The 21767-nt window shown below is 35.2% G+C and overlaps 1 protein-coding gene across 4 annotated transcripts in view; it reads right to left on the reverse strand.

Moving 5' to 3' along the window:
- Nucleotides 1-21767, reverse strand: part of MCTP2 (multiple C2 and transmembrane domain containing 2) — a 257655-nt gene that overhangs the window by 35135 nt on the left and 200753 nt on the right. For 3 of the 4 annotated variants that reach the window (XM_072617257.1, XM_072617266.1, XM_072617285.1), the window contains one exon: nt 4529-4651. The exons of the other annotated variant lie outside the window; for it this stretch is intronic. In XM_072617257.1, the coding sequence (XP_072473358.1) occupies nt 4529-4651 (123 nt within the window). The remainder of the gene's footprint in view (nt 1-4528; nt 4652-21767) is intronic. 4 annotated transcript variants of the gene reach the window in all.

Consider the following 21767-nt stretch of genomic DNA (forward strand, 5'->3'; position numbering starts at 1 on the left):
CCATGCCTGGAATATTTTCTTTCTTTCTTCTACCTCTTGGAATGGGTGGTTACATTCAAAACTCAACTCATATGCCCCTCTCTACATGAAATTTCTTCTACTCTCCACAGTTGTTTTTGCCCTCCCTCTCAAAATTAATTTGTAGTCATTTTATTTATTCATTTTACATACTCTCTCTGTTCTAATAAACCTTAGAATACACATTACATATGTGCAACATATCTTATGTATTTATATTCTAACGGAGTCATTTTACATATATTCTGTACCTTCTGTCTTCCTATTAGAAAGTAAACTTGAGGAAGAGTTCAATTTAACGATTATCTTTCTATTTCCAACAGTTAGTGTTGTGGCTGACACACAGTAGGCATTTAATTGATTGTTTCACAATCTACATAAAATTGTTAAGTACAAATTAAGTACAAATATAGCTATTAGAACTTTAAATTCATTACCAAAGTCCACTGCCTATAAACCATTTTGTTCTTAGTCTGACAAATGAATCAGTTGGCATATTAAGGCTGAGGACTCCATACTTAATTTATTCCAGGCTCATTCTACAATGAGTACTTTCCCTTTCATACACTGCTGAAAGATTAGATGGTAGAAAATGCAGCAGCATGAATATAATCAATCTTAAGAACAAGATACAGATTTCTCTATGGCATTATAATGTTGCTTTGGTTTCTGTGGTGACAGGTGATTGGATTAAAAGAAGAGGCGATGATCTGAACTTGAGGGCACTTGGCTCTCATTCAGGTAGTGCTAGAACAGCTGCCCGACTAATAGGTCTGTTCAGTTTAGTTTTTAAAAATTTGTTATTAAATAGGCAGATTTAAACCATAGCACTAAAAGTGTAAAGAGCTTATACACATCTCAGTGTAATTAGTTCTTAACACCTGATAGCTGTTTGAAAGGAATGCTGGGTACTAAAAATTGAGGGTTGTTTTAAGTGCTAAAATCTTCCTTATGCTTCCCAGTTAGTAGACAGAGCATCAATTTTTCTCTATGTTCTATTATAAAAAGAATTTTAGAACAGTAGGATTAAAGGGGTGACTCCTTGAAGTTACCGGAGTGGACTTTACTGGTTACATAATATCAACTAACATTGGCTAGAATTTGGTACCAAAGACTTGATTATCCTTGAATTTCACATGCTTCCATCCTGACTGACTTCACAGAATATGATGAGTATTCACTAGCAGCCTGTATGACACTCAGAGATCTTCAGATGAAAGGAAATAAAGTGCTCAGCATTGTCAGCAGGCAGTATTTCATGAAAGCAAATGAGGTCTTTAAAATAATAATAAAAAACCTCATCTCTGACTAGGGATTGGGAATAACTTGGCTTAAATGATTCATGTCGCCCTCAAAACTTGGAAGAACATATTTTACCATTTAAGCTTAAGAAAAGTTATTATGCTACTAACTACCAGATCTCAAGTTCACCTTAGGAAAAAAATGTCAGATCTAGAATTTGGCAAGCCTTTAAGTCCTGGCTATTTTTCAAGAAAGAAGTATTTTTCTTACTCTTTAAAAGACTCTATTTATTTAGTACATTTTACCAAAGAAAGATTTCCTTCCAATATTTAACAAAAAGAAAAAAGAAGCTAAGCTATTCAAAGGCAGAGAGAGTTAGGAGATAGAGGAAGATTTGGTTTTCAAGTCTTATGTCATACTCAAAGCTATATGACTATGGGCAAGTCGCAGGATCATGGATTTTGGAAAGGACACTAAAACTTATCTAATTTATTTAGCCCTCTTACAAATGAAGAAAATAATGGCAAAAAAAAGTGAAATGACTTCCCCAAGAGCACACAGGTAGAAAGGCATAGGAACAGAATTGGAACCTAGGTCCTCTGACTATAAATCTGACATTATTTCAATGCATCATCATCTGTGACTGAATTTTAGACCAATTGTTGCACCACATCAATGGAGAAAATTTTTATAATGCATATTCTTCATACCAATGAAATCATAGGTCTCAAGCAAAACAAAAATGTATGTATTGTTATTGTGTATTATGTAATATATAATCATGTAACATTATTATGTAATATATGTAATATATTATATACAATTATTATGCATAATATATATAACAATAGGTGCATATATTATTAAAAATATAATATATACATTAAATGTATATATGTTGTCACAAAAAAAAGAATTTAAAAAACCCAGACAAACCACTTGATAGTCTTTTGGAACAGTGCTGCTCACTCTAGTCAGATCCGTCAAGGAGTGAATTACATCAAACATGAAATAAGACAAAATGAAATATTCTGCGGACAAAGTCACTTCATACATCATTACAACAAAGCTTTCTCAGCTACTTGTATTGAAGTGAATAAACAAATAAACATTTTTGGAGCATTTCTTAGGTGCAGAGCGTTGTGGTAAGTACTAAGGACACAAACAGAAAAGGGTCCATCCATTTTAATAGGGAAGAAAACACAAAGGAGGTTCAGTTATAGGGGAAATGGAAGGGTCCTATGCACCTTAGGATACAGCAGTAGGGAAGATATGTTCATACATTAATATAAGAGATCACAGAATCGTAGAGTTGGAAAAGATTCTAAAAGTCATATCTCATCCAATCTCCTATTATATCAAAACCCTTTATGACCATCTCAGGGATGTTCTGGAAAGTATATAACTTAATACATTTATCACAATATCTTAATAAGAAGGGACTTCCAAACAGAAGACAGACCAAAATTAAAATCCAGACCCCAACATCCCTGACAAATGGTTATTTAGCCTTTGTTATGTTAATATAAAACCTGCTTTTATCCAACTGCCACCTATTGTGTGTTAATTACTTTTCCATGTTTTTTAGTTCCTTGAAGACTGTGATCATGTTGCTCCAAAGTCTTCTCCAAACTAAACTTCTCTAGTTAAATTAATCTCTCTGTTCAGCATGGTTGTGTGTCTTCCAAATCTTGGTTATCTGACTTAGGATTCATCGTTCAAACGATCAAAAAGAAACCTATTGACCCTTGAGTTTGATTTCTATTCCCAGTTCACCAATGTTTGGAGAGAGAATACATTGCAAATGAGCTGCCACTGATGTCACTCTCCTGCTTCAAAAGCCCTTGAAAGGTAGGGGGTAATAATCAATTAATGCTCCTTTTATTCTATGACTCAGAAACTTTCCCCTCATGTTCCCTTAATTCTTGTGCTCTAGGGTAATCATCTTAAATACCTTTCCCTGAACCTTTCTACTGCTAATCTAATGGCCTTTGCTCTTGTCCTCCTTGACTTTTTACTGACTTTTTATACTATCCATCATCTCTTCTTCTGGACATTCATGTCTTCCCTGGCTTCCAGGGCATTGTTCTCCCTTGGTTATCTTCCTGCCTCTGTGGGTGCACCTTTTCAGTCTACTTTTTTGGGTCATTATAGATTCCACCATCCTTCACACACATACATACATACATACACACACACACACGCACACGTATCTCAAGTGCCCTCAGTTCTTCTCTTTTCTTGTCTTTATTTAGATGGTCTTCTTTGGTCATTGTATCAGCTCCTGGGAGTTCAAAATCGCTTCTGTGCAGATGACTGTCTATATGATTAGCTCTAATTTCTCGTGTAAACTCTAGTTTTTCACTTTCAACTACCTGGTGGGCACCTCTGTGAGAAGCTCAAATTCAACATTTCAAAATAGAAGTCATTATTTTCCTCCTTTAACCTGTTCTACTCTCCCAGTCCCCAGAGTCTTCCTGGATTCCTCCTTTCTCACCCTTCCCATTGAATCTGTTGTCAATTCCTGTTGATTCCACTGTACTTCCACAAAATATACCATGTTCAACCTCTTCTCTCCCTCCTTAAAATCATAATAAGAACTTATCAGTGTAAAATATGTATAATTCACTGAGTTCAAAATTATGTAAGGCATATAGTGAAATATTCTCCCCATTTTATAGATGAGGAAACTGAAACTCAGGTTAAGAGAATTTTCTTCAATTAGTAAATGGTGGACCTGGGAATCAAATTCTGGTCTCCTGACTCAAGATATTTTCCACTATACCACATTGTCTCTTATGAAATCAATTTATTACATCCTCAAGGATATTATTCTTGATATAAATCTCACCCTAATAAAATAGTGTGAAAATGAGCCACAAAACCAAGTCAATCGAATCTCTTACATGGGACTTAGATTTAATCATACAAAGGATATCAACCCACAGCCTCCTAAGGAAGTCAGATTTTAGTAACTTGCTTAAAAAGAGAATTGAAGAGAGTTGTATACCATAAATATGTATGTTCTTTCTACATATATAACGTTACAATGTCTTCTAGAGTGTGAAAGATACATGCATGAAGGCTGAGCCATTGACATGCCTTAGGGGAAAGAAGCTCTGCTATATATAAATAAAAAGATAATCTTAGTGGAACTAATAGACAATATTGTTAAATATGTCTAAAATAAAACATATTTGGATTATGTTTTGAAACCAACAAATTATTCTTTACTCAAATGTCAAAGCAGATGGGGAGCTTGGCTTACCTGGCTTTCTGGGACACTGCTGACTTTTCCTTTCATGGGTCTGACGAAATTATAAACAAAGAGCAACAACAGACCCAGGGGGATCATGTACAGGTCAAAATTCCAGACAGTGACTAGAAACACCTGAGGGGGAAAGTGAGACCACATGAGAAAACAGGAGGACGAGAACCGGGATCTATCATTGTGTCATTGAATATCAAGTTGCTTTTTTTTTTTTTTTAAAGAGTCTAAAACCATTACTATTTTTAAAAAAATAAGAAGGTACTATAACATGCAATAAAAACAAAAAAGCAGATGAAAAGAGTTTTTGACCTGCCAGGAGGAGGAAAAGTTGCAAGAATCAACAGTCACCTAATCAGGATATAATTCAATTTTAGAAATCCCATCCACTAAACTAGCCTTGAGCTTTTAAAATAGCTATTTTTTTTGTTTTATTTAGTTACTTTTCTCCCTTCCCTCCTTCCTTCCTGCTTTCCTTCCTTCTTTCCCTCTCTCTTTCTTCTCTTCCTTCCTTCCCTATCTTTTCTTGCTTGTTTGCTCCACAAGGTCCTCTGATTAGCTAATAATATTGTCAATCAGGAAGACAGAATGATAAGAAGCCAAAACAGAAATTATTTTTTGGAGGATACTTCCTGACTAAAAAGTAGATGCTTAGGAATCTGAATTCTTTCATGTTATTGAGAAAAGACTGCATCTTTCCTGTCCCCTCCCCCTGCCCACCTCACTCCATACTAGTGGGTGGTACTAGTAGTAAGTGATTAGCATTCTGGACCAGGACTTAGGAAGATCTAAGTTTAAATATGGTCTCAGATACTTAGAAGCTGGGTAACTCTTGGCAAGTCACTTAATCTGCTTTCCTCAGTTTCCCCATCTGTAAAGCAGGAATAATAACACCTAACTTGTAGGGTTAGTAGTAAGGATCAAAATCTTAAAGCAGCATATGAATGTTAGTGATGATGATGAGGATGAAGTAGATGACCTTGGGGTTTCTTAAAACTGTTTGTAGTGCACAATTAGTATACAAAATCTAACAGGTCCTTTCAAACAAGAAAACCTGAATATGATTAACCTAAGTTCACAAGAGCTATTTTCAAAGAGTTAGGGTGAAAGATGATGGATTTTATCCCCCCCTTACCACAGCAGCTCATATAAATGTGTGCTCATATAAATTGTTTAGAAATGAAAAATTATCTGTGCATATACATATTATATATAAACACATATGTATACATATATGCAAGTGGGTATGTATGTATATATGCATATACACATGAGATATGTATGTACCTATGGGTACATATATGTACCCACACATAAATGGACAGCTGGATGGATGGATAGATAGATAGATAGATAGATAGATAGATAGATAGATAGATAGATAGATAGGCAGACAGAAAGATATAGATATAGCCTGAGGTAAAGAGGGTAGAAGTTGGGATATGATTTGATTTAGTAGATGAACTTTATTTCTGTTAGACACTATGAGTGCAGTCAAGAGTCTCCATATTCAAAGACCATTTTAGGCTTTGGAAAGGACACAAGGTTTGTATGACAGGAAAAATGCAGTAAATTGTGGGTTATTTGTTATTTATGAAAACTTGCCTGCTTCCTTAAATATTCTCAAGGATATCCTTGATGATTTTGTAAATTGTTTTTATAAAACTGTTTAGAAATGGGAAATATACATTATATATAATACACGTGTGTGTATGTGTGTATATATATATATATATATATGCTTGTGTATGTGCATACACATATACACATATACACATATACTTAATATCTTCAAGGATGCCCTTGATGCTTGTGTAGATTATTCTCCTAAAATAGTTTAGAAATGAAAAATTATCTGTGCATATACATATTATATATAAACACATTATACATATATTCATGTATGTATGTGCATGTATATATACATATATATACACACACGTATACCTAAAAGTATTTATTTATCTACCTATCCTTATTTTCCCATTTCTATATAATTTTATGACAATAATCTACACAATCATCAAGGACATCCTTGAAGGCAGCATCAGGCAGGTTTTTACTAATGATATGCCACCAAAGACTGTATCTTTTCTATCATGCAATCAGTGTGTCCTTTGCAAAGCTTGAGATGATGTTTGAGTGCTGTGACTCAACTGTACTCATAACATCTTAGTATCAATAATATTTAATCTATTGAATTAGATCACACTCTTATTTCTACCTCTTTACCCTAGTCCTGAAACACACACACACACACACACACACAAATACATATGCACATATATCCATATACATATTCCCAGGAACTCCTATGGTAAGAAAAAAAAACAATCAACTGTTACTCTGATCCTTTGAAAACTGCCTCTGTGAGTTTAATAGGTTAGTCCTTAAATGACCATTACAAGAGCAGCCACACCATATTCAGTTTGATGGTGGTGTGATAATGAGCAGGAGTCCTGAAGTCTAGACGACATGGACACAAGTTCTGCTTCTCCTATGCGTGTCCCAATTCTAGTCACCTACTCTTTCACTGCCCTCAGGCAACTCTTTTAAACCATAAATGGCAGAGTAAATGTCAATATTAAGATTAAATATTAAGATTAAGAGAGTTTCCCCTTGGAGAACTTCCTGATTCTATGAAATCATAGGTTCATTCCACAAAGAAAAAAATTGGTCCATGCTGTGAGTAGCTTCTTTTCCTTAAGATAGTTTGAGAATTGCTTCCTCAATGTCCTCAATATCACGGAAGCTCAAATATTGACCTCTTCTCTGTGTACTTCATCTAGTTAAGCCAGTTTTCCTATCCTTCCTTTCTTATATTCTTGCATTTCTACTTCCTATGATACTGCTATGCTAAAAGTCCAAATTATGTGGCTCTACTGATACTGAAAACGGTTCATTCAAAAACTCTCCACAGGTCTTTTCCATCTTTTCTCTCTTTGTTGTCCTGGTTTCATACCTAAAATCCCTCAGGATGTATCTTACTGAGGTTTCATAAAATTATTTTTTTGGTTTTTGAATCAAAATTCCATTTCATGTTCCCATCACCCTTCTCCATAAGATTTTACCAAATTAATTAATATGAATTGTATTAAATTAATTATTAAAATTAGATATTACTATATTAATTGATAACCAGTGAGTGCTTTTGCTGCCATATTGCTCCATTAATCACTTAAGTCAAATGTTTCTAGCTTTTTTGGATACCTTATCCTGGTAACTCTTATAAGAGAAGGAAAGGAGATTGGAGCCATGATTTTATTGGCATAAGAAGTCCTAGATTAGGAAACTTCCTTCACCAGTGTGGATCAGCATCTTCTCTGTGGCTTATAAGATTAAAGAGCATTCAATTTAAAAACATTAACAAAATCTAGAGCATTAAGAGGTTAAGTGATCTCCCCAAAGTCACAAAACCAGTATGTACCAGGGGCAGAACTTGAACCCAGGTCTTCCTGGCTTCAAGACCAATTCTCTATCCAGTAAGGCAAGCTTCTTTTGTGCAACTGATAGGCATCTGTCAGGCATCTGTCAAACTTTTAAAGGAAAGGTTATCTTCAGCTTTGATGGCCTTTTCCTTCAGCTATTATTCATTTTCCATTATTAATAACTTCTTCAAATCGATTAGTTTGATGATAATGGAAATTGTCTAATTCTTTCCCTTTGGCTCAGTGCTTCCAAGTCTTGCATTGGCTTCAAGACCTCACTGGTGCAGATTTTTTTTTCAGTTTCTCTGATTTGATCATTTCTATGGTGATGGCAGTTGTGTTTGCAACTCTAAATGACTGAGTTTCTCCATCTCTCAAAGACATTTTTTTCTTTTCTTTTCTTGCTCTTCACAGAGGTCATTTGCAACATTCCTTTGTTTGCCTTCTCATTTTGGTCTTGGTCTCATGAATTCCTGAATTTCTCAAACTCATGCTTTCTCCTCATGGGAGTCCATTTCTGTGAAGGTCTGGATCAGCCTTAAGTTAATCTATCTATCTGTCTATCTGCCTGTCTATCTATCTATCTGTCTATCTTCCTGTCTATCTATCTATTTTTTTCAGTAAGTCAGGACAACAATTACATTACAGGAAAAGTTAGGTTAAAACAATACTCAAGGTATCTCATTCTCTTCTCAGTCTTGGCAATAGTCAGAAATTACTCTGACTAAAAATATTAATGAGCCACACAGTTTTCAAATCCTACAAGATATCACTGTTTTGGGAGGTGGGCAGAAGGATGTGTAACTTTTCCATAAGTTGATAGACATATATATATTTTCTCTCAATGGGGCAGCTAGGTGGTATAGTGGATAGAGCACCAGTGCAGGAGTCAGGAGGACCTGAGTTCAAATGTCACCTCAGATGCTTGACACTCACTAGCTGTGTGACCTTGGGCAAATCACTTAACCCCAATGGCCTCATCCTGGTTCATCTCCAGTCATCCTGATGAATATCTGGTCACTGGATTCAGATGACTCTGGAGGAGAAGTGAGGCTGGTGAACTGCACAGCCCTCCCTCACTCAAAACAAAATCATATGCAAGTCATGTCATTATTTCTCTGATGGCATGGTCTTCTTCGGCATCAAAGGACGAACACACACATTTTCTCTCAATAAATATTTCTGATATTCATAAACTTGGGGAAAGCTGCCACTAATCCAGCAATTTAATTAATTCAACTAAATTAAGTATATTTTTTTCTTTCATATTCTTTCTTCTAGCTTTATATCAATCCTGATCCTTGCTTTAACAAGACAACCTTCTGACAGTATTGGATCCAGCTATGACAACCCTGTCAATAACTAGTTTTAACTCCTATGAGTTAATATGTTGCCAATTTCACTTGTGTATGTATGTGCGTGTGTGTGCATGTGTGTATGTGTGTGTGTGAGGGAGAGAGAGACAGAGAGACAGAGACAGAGACAGAGAGAAAGAGAGAGAGAGAGAGAGAGAGAATTAGTTATTTGGTCAATGTCTTCTGATTGTTTAAGTTCTTATGACTTGTAAGTCTGAGGCTTCTCTGTACTCTAACATTCCCTAGTCTATTTTATTTCCTTCTTCTGAACCATGTTTTCCAAAAATGGTTTTCCCCATGTTCACCTTTCCAAAGAAGTTACCGAATGTCATTCCATCTCCATACTGCCTTTTGTTGGCTCATTTTTGTTCCTCAATTTTGGAATTCTCTCCCTTCTCATCTCTGTCTTCTGGCTTCCCTGGATTCCTTCAAGATTCACCTCAAATTCTTCTTTACACTATAGGGTTTTCCTAGTCTCTACCACCCTCAACTCCTCACCTTTCTTTGTATCCCTAGTAGTTATTCCCTGGTACCTTATGTGCACTAGATAAATATTTGACTGTCCCATTATATATTCACTTAAATTTGAATTTTGTTGACTTTAGAATTTCTCTACTTGCTTATTACTCTTTGTAATTTCATGCTTTCTTGGTGGTCATTTTGTACATGATGAACACAGCATAGGAAGATAATCAAATATCTCATAAAATACTTGCTGTCTGTGGATGAAGAATAAAATGGTCCACTTGATTTATCCCTATAATGAAAACTATGAACTATGATTCTACTTAGTTGCAATTTACTTCTATCTTCATAGTAAAAATGGTGAGATTCATGTTAAGTAGCATGGTCAATTTTTGGCTACTAGTAAAATATTTCATAAGTTTGAGTACCACAGCTAATATTTATTAATGGTCTCTTCTACCACTTCAATTGTTACTACTACAGAATTAGAAGGGAGGCACATATAACTGAGGGGTATTTTACATTTCCAGTTCCTGGATAACTCAAGACTAAGTGGCCAACTTAAAAATGATCAACATCTCCAAATTTAGTTATGCTCCTCCTTGGAAAGTCTATTGTCAAGATCAAGCTGAAAAAACTTCCAGTATGAGGCAGCCTCCTGAAGTCTTTTCTTAATTAACATAGTCTATGAGAAGTAAACATCATTATCATTCCAAGGATGGGGACTGGAGTGACACTTTTAAATAGACAAATAGGGAATGAAAATGCTAAATATTCTAATTTTTTACCACTAAAATACCAGGCAAAAATTAATTAAAAGCTAAATTTAAAGACATTTTTAAAGTGAAGATTTGGTGGGTAGTTTGGTTAATAAGATCATTATTAACAATCAACTGGATGATCATTGAATTTCCATTTCACCTTTGTCAAAGAATGTATTGAATTAGTCTTATAAGAAGACATATAAATACTAGGTATTTAATATGAATATAAAGTATCCACATTTGGTAATAGGATATATGAATAAAATAGGTTTACCCTAGAGACAAATCTGCTTTAGAAAACATGAGTTATTTGTGCCCTTACCCCAAAGTAAAAACTGAGTCTAAAGAAGGAAAATAAATGAAAATGCTTTATATTATAAATAATATTTAATACTCAAAGTAAAAGCAAAGGCTGAACAGACATTTTGGAGGAAAACCAGAGAGAATAAGACCCCCAGAACTCAGACTTCTGTTCTAGCACTGAAAAGAACACTAACATCCCAGCCAGCATTGGTGACAGGTCAAGTTGATTTCATCTGATTAATGCAATGCTATTTCAAAAAGTCTAATGACTTCAAGCAAATGCTATTGAGGACTGGAAACTGTTTCATCTGAAAAAAGTACTGAGAAGAGGGGTCTAACTATTTCCGTTAAGTTCCACTGGAGCCATTCTTTTGACAGAAATGTAAAAGATGAGAGAAGACAGTCTCAGCTTAAATCACATACACCCTTCAGGAATATTATTTGAATGAGGCAGTCTTCTTGTTCAATTGTATATCACAACTAGAGATTCAATATTACTCATTATTATAACAGTTACAAGGTATTTATTAATTGACATTCCATGCACTCTTTCCTGATATTTGAAGTTTAGGCAATGCAAGTAGATACTGAATTTATCATAGCTTAGAATGTATCCAGCAATGAAGAATCCCAATTCAGTTCCAAAAAACCCCAAGGCAGAAGAAACAAATGCTATTCTAATCACATTAAATGCTCTTCTATTAGCACAACAAACGAAAGGGTTTTTTTCCCCCTAGTAGAAATCATAAAAATACCCTTTCTCAAGAAATTTTATCTAATAACTCTTCTTCAGTCTTGTACATTTTTATATCAAGGATTGACTAATATTCATATAAAATCTCTATGAGGATTAGTAGTAATCCACAAGAAACACAAAAAAATCCCAAAAGGAATATCAAAGAAAGTTAATTGGGGATATTCCCTGACCCCAAACTGAAGCAATGACAAATATTTTAAGAAAGGATATAGAAATATAGGATGTAGAAATCTCAAAGGAACTTTTGGAAATTGAGTATCCAAAAATCTTTCTTATCCAGCAGTGGTTGGCTTATTTAGGAGAATGAGTAAATTACTTAAAACAACGATGAGAGAATTTCTATAGCACTTTATGATTTTCAAAGTACTTTCTACATTTTATTGATTTGATCCTCATAACCATCCTGCGACGCAGGTACTCAACATCTCTGTTTTACAGATGGGAAAACTGAGACTCATGGAGTTTACCAGGCTTGGCCAGGGTCACAAAGCTGGTAAAGTAGCTTTTCAAATAAAGCAAATTGCTCTGTCACTATGCCATCTAGTGGCCTCAACTCAGTTTTTGTTGTTGTTGAGGGAATTAATTTCTTGATCTTGACTGTTAGTAATGGAAAGATTTGTAAGATTCAGACTTCATGGAGATGGAAATCTGCTTTCATTGACTAAAAGCTGTAATTAGGAAAGAAGACCATAGGGGTAGCCAAGTACAGTGGAAAGATTACTTTCTGACTTTGGTGTCAAAGGCCCGGGGTTCAAATCCCCACTGTGAGGTTTATTACACCTGTGACTTTGTAAAAGTTACATAATCTTCCTGGGCTTTCATTTCCTCATTTAAAAAGTGAAGGGGTTGGAGTAGAAGGCTTCTGACATCCCTTGCCATGTCTGAATACATGGTTCTCTGATCACGTGAATAAAACCATAGTAATATTTGATAATAAAGAGGTAAACAGCAACAAAATTTATGGGCTTGAAGTTTACTCTTTTGTTAACACTAGTGCTCCTCTGTCTTTTTCCAGGGTGTGTAGGTAATATAAAGTATCACTTTATAGAAACAGGTGAGGTATTTATACGTGTTTTCCAGAAAGGTTAATGTAAGATTTTATATGCTCAAACCTATTCTGACTTACATTAGTAAATTGGAAATATGATCCTCTGTAGAAATTACACATAAGAAAGCAAGGAACCTTTTAAAATTCATAAAGGAAAATATAATTAATTACATACATTGTCAGATATGAATATAATTCCTGCATGATGTGCCTGGATATGGATCCCCACACTGTAACATCTCACCTGGGTTACAGCCACCTATACTCTCTCTCTCTCTCTCTCTCTCTCTCTCCTCTCTCTCTCTCTCTCTCTCTCTCTGTTAACTGACTTAGAGACAACCTATCTTTAAGCTGTAGTTTTGCATTCCCAGAGAAGAACTACCACCATGAAGCTACAATTAAACTCTCTCAGGCCCTGGGGGAAACCTGTTATGGGTAGATACTCTTCCTAATCACCACCTTGAGCTCCTATCAGTGTACTTCTATGTAAATACTTACACTTGTTAGGTATTCACAATGAAACACCATTCAATCTTAAATATAACATTTACTTAATAAAGTAAAATCAATAATAATTACAGGTGTTTAATATAAAATACATGCAGGAAAAAAATCAATAAATCACAGGTTACAGATAAACCTGGGTAATAGTCTCCCTTCAAAGAACTTGGTGTCTGTGGGGGAAAATAGACATACACTTCAGTAAAAGTAATATGGAGACACATGAGTGAAGAAAGTCCTTATTCAAGGTAATTCTTAGATCTGGAATTCAGACCTTCTTATCTCTTCTCTGTTAATTTCTCTACTTCTTGTCCCCACAGTTTTCCTGCTGGGTAAACTCCTGGCGCTTCTCCTCTAGGACTGATAGTCAAGATCCTTTAACTAACCATTAGTCTTAAAATGGTAGTGAGAAATTAATACAGTTTTATAGGCTAGCAGACCCTTTTAAGTCAGAAAACTACAAAGCTTATGAGGCTGGTGTTCTGTGTAATGCTTTCAAAACACTCACCTAGCTCCTAACTTACAAAGATTCTGTATCATCCATCCAATCAGCTTGCAGCAAATTTAGCAGCAAACCAGCTGTAAAAACTTGTATTTCTCCTTCCTGCTCTTCCTTTTCACACCAGAGAGGGCGACAGAGAATAAGTACCTGTGAAGAAACTGCTTTTTCATTGTAGATGAGGTTAGCCAGCAAAATAGCCACCTCCTAGTTAGAATCGATTTTCCTCTAGCCAATCAGGAACTGGCATCTGAAGCCTACTCTTGTTTTGGTCACACAAATTCCTCAATTCTGGCTTTTCCACTCTCCATTTCCTCTTCCATTCTACTTCTAAGCACTCCTGATAGGTTCCTCAAATTGTATTCATTCAATGGCTTAAATCAGTGCATCCTCTGAAAATGACTGGGGTTAAATTAAAAAAAAAAAACCTCACAAACTCCTCTTTTCTCTTTATTATGTAACAAAATCATTCTAAATTCTTTAAATTATGTGATTTCTTATTTTGTAAATTTTAACTTCATCTCCTCCCCATGAACTTTTATACATATATATGTATATATACACACACATATATATGTATATATATATATATATAAAATTGGTTTACTTTTATAATCCCATATATTTTATGCATTTAAAAACATTATCCTGAAAAAGGATATAAAGGCTCTATAAGACCAACAAAGGGATTCAAGAAACATAACAAAAGATTAAGAACCTCTCTAATAGACTAAAAATACTTGTTTAATCAAATCCCTTCCCTAATAAGGCTACACGCTACATCACTTAGTTACTCGAACACTGTATCCTTTTGCTTCTTAGAAGTTGCTTTCATTTAGAAAATAATGGGTTAATCTAGGCTGAATGAAAGATGTAAAAGATATGCTATGGGCTAAAATGTAAAAATCAGTGGTATACAAATAAGGAAGTCTATTTTCTACAAAAAATTTAAGGGCAGAGTTGTTACATATTTACTCAATCAAGTCATTTCACCTCATTTGAATTCAGTCATAAGATAGATGCTTAATCAAACAGTTTCAATCATAGTCCTTAGTCTAAGTATGAAAAGTCTTTGAAAGACATTTGATGAAGGGAAATGACTCAAGACGGGAAGTCTGTTCTAATTGGTTGTGGGATTTCATTACATCCTTTGGGACTTGTATAAAAAGCATCTAGTTAATTTGGAGCAAGAATCTTTCCAATGTACCCCTGAGGAGGAAGTCTTTGGTGGGAAAGAGAGACTTTAGTTTCAGTTGTGGCCAGATTCTTTCCCCTAACTGTCTAGCTCTCCTTCCCCTTCCCCTTAGTCAGAGAAGGACCTTAAAAGCTTCAAAGGGTCTGAAAGATGTTGGGCTTCTCCTTTTCCTGTATTCCTATTAGCAGTAGCCCTGGATCAGTTGATAGTTGCCCAGCAGAGAAGTCACATCATTAATGGTATAATTTAATTAATGGTGTAATTACTCTATGAATGAGTGAAAAGGACTTTCAACAACCAGAAGCTCTGAGCTGTCCCTTTTGCAACATGTACTCTCTAAGCTTAAACCTACTCTACTTTGGACTCTGCACGTCTTTGTGAGAGAGTATACTCCAGATTACTGGAGACTGTTTTGTAACAAAAATGTACTTTGGGATGGATGACTTAAATGATTTTGAACTGATATTCTTGAATGGGGGGCACGATGATTTTGAACTGATATTCTTGAATGGGGGGCACGGCAAGGGAAGTGTGCAAATTCAGACTCAAATGGATGGCATTAGAGTATCAGTCCTGACCATCAAGTTGTACCCTGGGAGTCCTGAAGAAGAGTTGGAGCCAGATTCCGAAGATTCAACAAATCAGTGGGAGAAGGAAATGGGATATTTCTTCACATGAGTTGCAAAACTAAAGTGTAATCATCAGGGATCATATTTACTGAAATACAGTTTGAGAAGGATTCTTAAAATTCTGCCAAGCCAAGCTTCAAATAATTTACTTTGAAACACTTTCTTAGTTTATAATAGCTAGTTTCTATACATAAAATTTTTGTATGAGATATGAGTATAAAATAATGAAAGTGATTTCCACAAGCCACTGGGAAAAATTCTTTCATTGACTCACCTTGTACTTCTAAATATAACTGTAGAATATGTATGATAGAGGCATGGAATTTCACTAAAATATCAAAGAGCCATACATTTAGAGCTGGAAGTTAGCCCATCCTCTTAACATTACAGGCAACTGAGGCCCAAAGTGGCTACATATCTTATAAACAATGCAGGTCATATAAATAATAAGTGGCAGAACTATAATTTGGATTAAAGAATACAAAGGTAATTCATTTTGTGTTTTTCCTAATGATTAAATTATTCTTTTAGTGTTAAGCAGTTTCATGCTACTTAGGGATCAGGTCAGTTATAAGTACACAAAACTAAAGACACATATTAAAAATGAGCTGGAAAAAGAATAAAATACTTTTTAAACTTCTATTATCTAGGATCTCGAAACCAATTGAAATTTGATTTATTCAAAGTTACATTTAAACAACAATTCAAACTAGGTCAATTATGTAACAGTCAGGAACTTTGTATTTTCTAGTAAACTAGACTCACTAAAACTAAAGACTGAAATGAAAAGTAGATGTTTTAAATATTTATACAACGAATTTTACACTATGATTATTCGTTAGTGTAACAAGTACATTGTTTAAGGGTGTACCTCTGCCAGAGATGCTATATGCCCCATTCATTCTTCTTGTCAAAGAATTTGAAGTTGTTATACTCTGAAAACTCAACCAAGAACATGTGCAGTCACTACCATATTAGAAGTCATTACTGCACAAAAATCAATGAAATAGGGAGGAATTTTTTTTTCATTAAATAGTTAACATAAGAACAATACGTTAAATATTTTATCAATTAAAAGATGTGAATTTTATAGTGAACCATGACAGTTCTACTGGTACATAAAGTAATATAATTCACTTTTGAGGTCAAACTTCTGACAATATCAAATATTACAGAAAAATCAAGAAATTTAAAAATATCCCAAAAGCCAAAATCAATCAAAATTAATAAGTAACTATTATAATCATAAACACCATGTAAGCTGTTTTTAAAAAGCATTATTATAATGGTGATTTTTTGCTTCTTTTCCTCTAGATTTTCTTTCATTTCTCTATATTTATGATCTCAGTCTATTGTTTTCTCTTGTATTTGGTGAGGCATGTCAGTGCAGGTTCTAGTTTTTCTATTTTGCCTGTTATTTTTGCTATACAGCCATAAATTCTGCTTCTATAATTCTTATTTTTCTTTTGAATCACTCAGGAACAGAGTGTTGTGGTTCCATGTTCTTCTCACATTCTGCCCTGATCAGTTGTTGGATCACTTTATTTTGTTTTGCAGTATATACTCATGGATACTTGAACTTGTTTGATAGATCCTGAGGCCATATTGCCTCTCTCTCTCTCTCTCTCTCTCTCTCTCTCTCTCTCTCTCTCTCTCTCTCTCTCTCTCTCTCTTTCTCTCTCTCTCTCTCCCTCTCTCTCCCTCTCTGTCTCTCTCTGTCTCTCTCTGTCTCTCTATCTGTCTGTCTGTCTGTCTCTCTCTCTGTCTCTCTGTCTGTCTGTCTGTCTGTCTGTCTGTCTCTCTCTCTCTCTCTCTCTCTCTCTCTCTCTCTCTCTGGACAGTATTTTTTATCATTAGTCCTTTGGAGTTGCCATGGATTATCATACTGATGAGAGTAGCTAAGACTTTCACAATTAGTTATCATTACAATACTGCTGAAACAGACCTAGTAGTGGTATTGCTGAGTGAAAGGTTATGCATAGTTTTATGGCTTTGGGGGCATAGTTTCAAATTATTCTCCAGAATGTTGGATCAGTTCACAGCTCAACCGATAGTGCATTAGTGTATCTACTTTTCCCCCCAATATTTTCTTCTGTTGTTAATGTTTTCTCTGCTTATGTTCAAGGTCTTTGGGTTTTCTTCTTTTCTTCTGACTCTATCCTCTCTAATGGCAGTTTCCTTAGGGGCTAGCTCTCAGAACTTCTCATTCCCCTTTCACACTGGACAATTCAATTTCCTAGTGTAGGTCTTTGACTCAGGTGACTTATGTGTGGACATAACTAGCCCCAACTGGATATTGAGCTCTTTCCTTCAGGTTTAGCAGAATGATTCAATACTGACCACATATCTCCTCTTCCACCTCCCTTATAACCCATCCCATGCCCACCATACACAGATGGTTCTGACCTGGTGTCTTGTCCCTCTCCCCCTGCTCCTCAGTTTTCTAGGCCTACACTGACAGTTCATAACTTTGCAATGCTGGTGCTATGAGGTTGCCTACCATGGTGCTAGGTATCTTTTGGAACCCCCAGCAATGTTCTGCTCCTGAAGAGCTGTCACCACACTACCTGTTTGTTGCAGCCCAAGAAAACTTCTGCAGCATGGAGGCAGGATCTCTATGGCATTGGAAAAAGAGAGGGAGGACCAGAGTGTGGAACTGGGTTTTGTTTCAAGCCTTTGGGTGGATTCTTGGCTCAGTTAGTACAAATCTGCTGCCAGTAATGTGGGAGGTAAGATAGGGGTGCTGAATGAACTCAGGGTAGGTATCAGCTCATTTTTACTCTTACTTTTTAACCTTCTTTTGGATTCTGGTGTTTTCTAGACCATGTGGATGACAGGTTGCTTTTGGTGTAATTTCTGTTCTGGAGAGTTTACAAATTTGAGAAACTGTGGGGATTAAAGAAAAAATGTCTGCTCCTCCATCTTGTTGCTCACATGACCTGGAACTCCAAGTAACAAAAAAGTGACATAGACCCTGCCTTTATAGAACTTACATTCTATCAAAATCATCCCACTGTAAAGAAACAGCCTCTATGATGGCAACAATAGGAAAAACTAAAGACTTGAATGAAGATGATGCATGAAATATACTTTGTCAACCAGAAGCAAAGTAGTGCTGTTTGGTGTCGGTAGGTGAGGAGAAGGGGATATGGAAAGATAAGTGTATTTAGCCAAAAACAAGCAAAATCCTAAACCCTTTAATAGTCTCTTAAAATATCATTGTTTTCAGGCCGTGTCATACTAAAGGCCTGCTAATCATTAAAGTGCAGTAGTCTGAGAGGAAGGAGATTCATTGTGGTATAAAGATATGATTAAGCATTATATAGATGATTCCTATATCCTGTACAACAGTGTATAAAAAAGGGCACAGTAGAGGTATACTTTAGAAGTATAGAAAATACTAGCAACAGAAGGAAATATTGGGGGAAAAAGTAGATACACTAATGCACTATTGGTTGAGTTGTGAACTGATCCAACCATTCTGGAGAATAATTTGGAACTATGCCCAAAAAGCCATAGAACTATATATAACCTTTCATCTAGCAATACCACTACTAGGTCTATACCATAAAAATTTCCATAAGAGAAAAACAAAGTAAAGAGTAACAAGAAAATTTTGGTAACCCTTAGATTAGAGGGCACCCCTGTTTATTAGATCCAAAGCTAATTAAACGAACTGAAAAATGCCATAAAGTAAATGCAGGTGACCTTTTCTGATGGATGAATTTGGTATGGTAAGACCATAGCAAACCATGACATTGCAGAAGTCTTTTGTGGTATTTTCAAAGCAGTTATTTCTGAGAAACCTCTAACCTATAACTCCCAAACTCTTTCTACTTCCACTCTAGGACGATCTACAACCAAGAAGTTTTATAAGAATGTCCCACCAGTAACACAAATTCCACATATTCCAACTAAAATCATCACCTTTTCCCCATAATTTTTTTTCTCCCGACTTTCCTATTTTTATCATTAATATCTACCATTTCCAGTCAACTATTACAAAGACTCCTGTGGTTTTTTTTGAGTTTTCTTTCTCCCTCTTTCCTCATATTCAATGAAATTTCTGCCAATTTTATAGCTCTAAAAGCAATCTCACAAGTTTTCTCTACTTTCTAGTACAAATCAGACTCAACTATTGTGAATATCTCCTACCCAGTATCCGGTCACTAATTTCTTCAATCCAACCATTTTTATGATTGCCAGAAAAATCTGCTTTATGCAAACTGCAAGCATGTCGCTCTTCTATTTCCCAACTTTTATTGATTCCCTGGTGATTACCATATAAATTCAAAAGGTTTTCCCTGGCATTCAAGCTCTCTAATAACCTAGCATCATTCTATTTTTGTTCTTGTATTATAGTATCCCCTACAATATATAGTCAAATTTGACTGGCCATAGTTCTCCATATGCCTCCTCAGGTTACTGATCTATTGGTTCATGGCATTGTCTATCCCTGCACTATTCTTTACAACCCCAATATTCCCATCACCACTGACTGAAAAATTTACCATCTTTTGTGATTTGATGATATTGCCAGTACCACCATGGATTTTCCCCTATTCCCTCCACTTGGAAAATCAGAAAATCTTAATGTTGGAAGGTGCCTCAAAGGCTATTTTATCCAAAATGGTTTTTGGACCTTGGATTCTGACTTGGTTACTTATTACCAGTATGACTTGTGCCAAATTATTTCCTTCTCTCTGATTTCACTTTCCTTATCTATGAAGGGAAGAAGTTGGAGTAGAATATTTCTGAAGTTTATTTTTGCTCAAAATTCTGTGATACATCTTATGGGCTTATAGAGCACTTGGTCTGTATTTCCTTTCTGCTTTTAGTATATTGTGTTCCTTTATATAATTATTGGTATATATTTCATAATTCCTTTTAGGGAAGAAAATATGTCTTAATTTCTCTAAATGCCTCTCAGTGCCTCATGAAATATTTTACACATAGCACGTGCTTAATCAATATTTGCTGAATTGCACTAGATATAGTAAAGTCAGTGATCACTGATTTAGAAGAGAAAATACCAAATGCTGGTAAATATATCGCATGCAAAGATCCTACACTAATAACAGGAACAAGGACAGAGACTGTGCTTGTGATTTCATTGGCACAGGAGGCTGATTCCTTGGTAGGAAATGCCCTCTACCAATTTAGGTTGGCCTCTTTTCTGAAATTTTTAGCCTTAGCAAGTTGGATAGAACACTAAGAGGTCAAGTGACTTGCTCAGGGTCATACACCTATTGTTGTAGCAGAGGTCAGGGCTGCCTGACTCCAAGGATAGCTCCGTATTCACTGTGACATACTCTCATACTAATTATACTGTAAAAAACTGGCTATAAAATAAGGCAGACATACCTTACTTTAATAAAATCTAAATATGTAAAAAAGTACTTCACATCATGAAATAACCCTTACAAAGGATGTACTACAGGGTTAGTTTAACTTTCTTATGTCATTAGTAACTTTAAAATGTAATTGATTTACTAAGATTTAATTTGAAACATACAATGATGATGCTGATAATGATTATGATATCGATAGTAATGATAATGATGATAGATAACTGCCATGCTAATTCTTATGGGGATTTATCATAAATCAAAGTATATCTGTGTAAGCATATGGCAAATAATTGGGCAGCTCTGCAGGAAGCTTAAGAGCCCAATAATTTCAATATATTAGCCATATAGGAAAGTTAAATATTCTTATTTTCTTAAACCTGTATAAATTTCTAAGAAAATTAGTCATCCTTCATGCTTGCTTCAACTAACTTCAAAGGCACTTATAGAAATGATCAACTATTTAGTTTATCATCTTTTACACTTGAAGTATTAAGTTAGGCACTATCAGGAACGGAGAAGAGAACACAACATTATCAAGTGCCTTTTAGTTTATAATCTGGTAAAGGAGACAAGGCTATGATAAGTTGCATGTTCATAAAAGATTCAAAATAATAACAGAGATAAACAAAGCACAGCATGATTAACTGCCAAAAGTATTATACAAATAACCATAACTGTTATGGGAGTTGGTAGGAGGAGAGAAATGTCTAAAAAGATTGATGAGAAAGTGTTGAATGGAACTTTTTTTTTAATTTGGGTCTTGAAGGAGATAGAGAATTTCAATAGGTAGGTGGAAGGTAGAAGCACATTGTAGGCAAATGGTATACTAAGGCAGTTTAGCTGGAGTTAAAAGCACATGTGGAGAAATAGAAGAAGATCAGACCATAAAGACAGGGTTGGTTCAGATTGCAGACTGTCATGACAGTTAGGCTGAAGATTTTTTA

Source organism: Notamacropus eugenii, chromosome 1, assembly GCF_028372415.1.
Source record: "Notamacropus eugenii isolate mMacEug1 chromosome 1, mMacEug1.pri_v2, whole genome shotgun sequence".
Taxonomy (NCBI): domain Eukaryota; kingdom Metazoa; phylum Chordata; class Mammalia; order Diprotodontia; family Macropodidae; genus Notamacropus; species Notamacropus eugenii.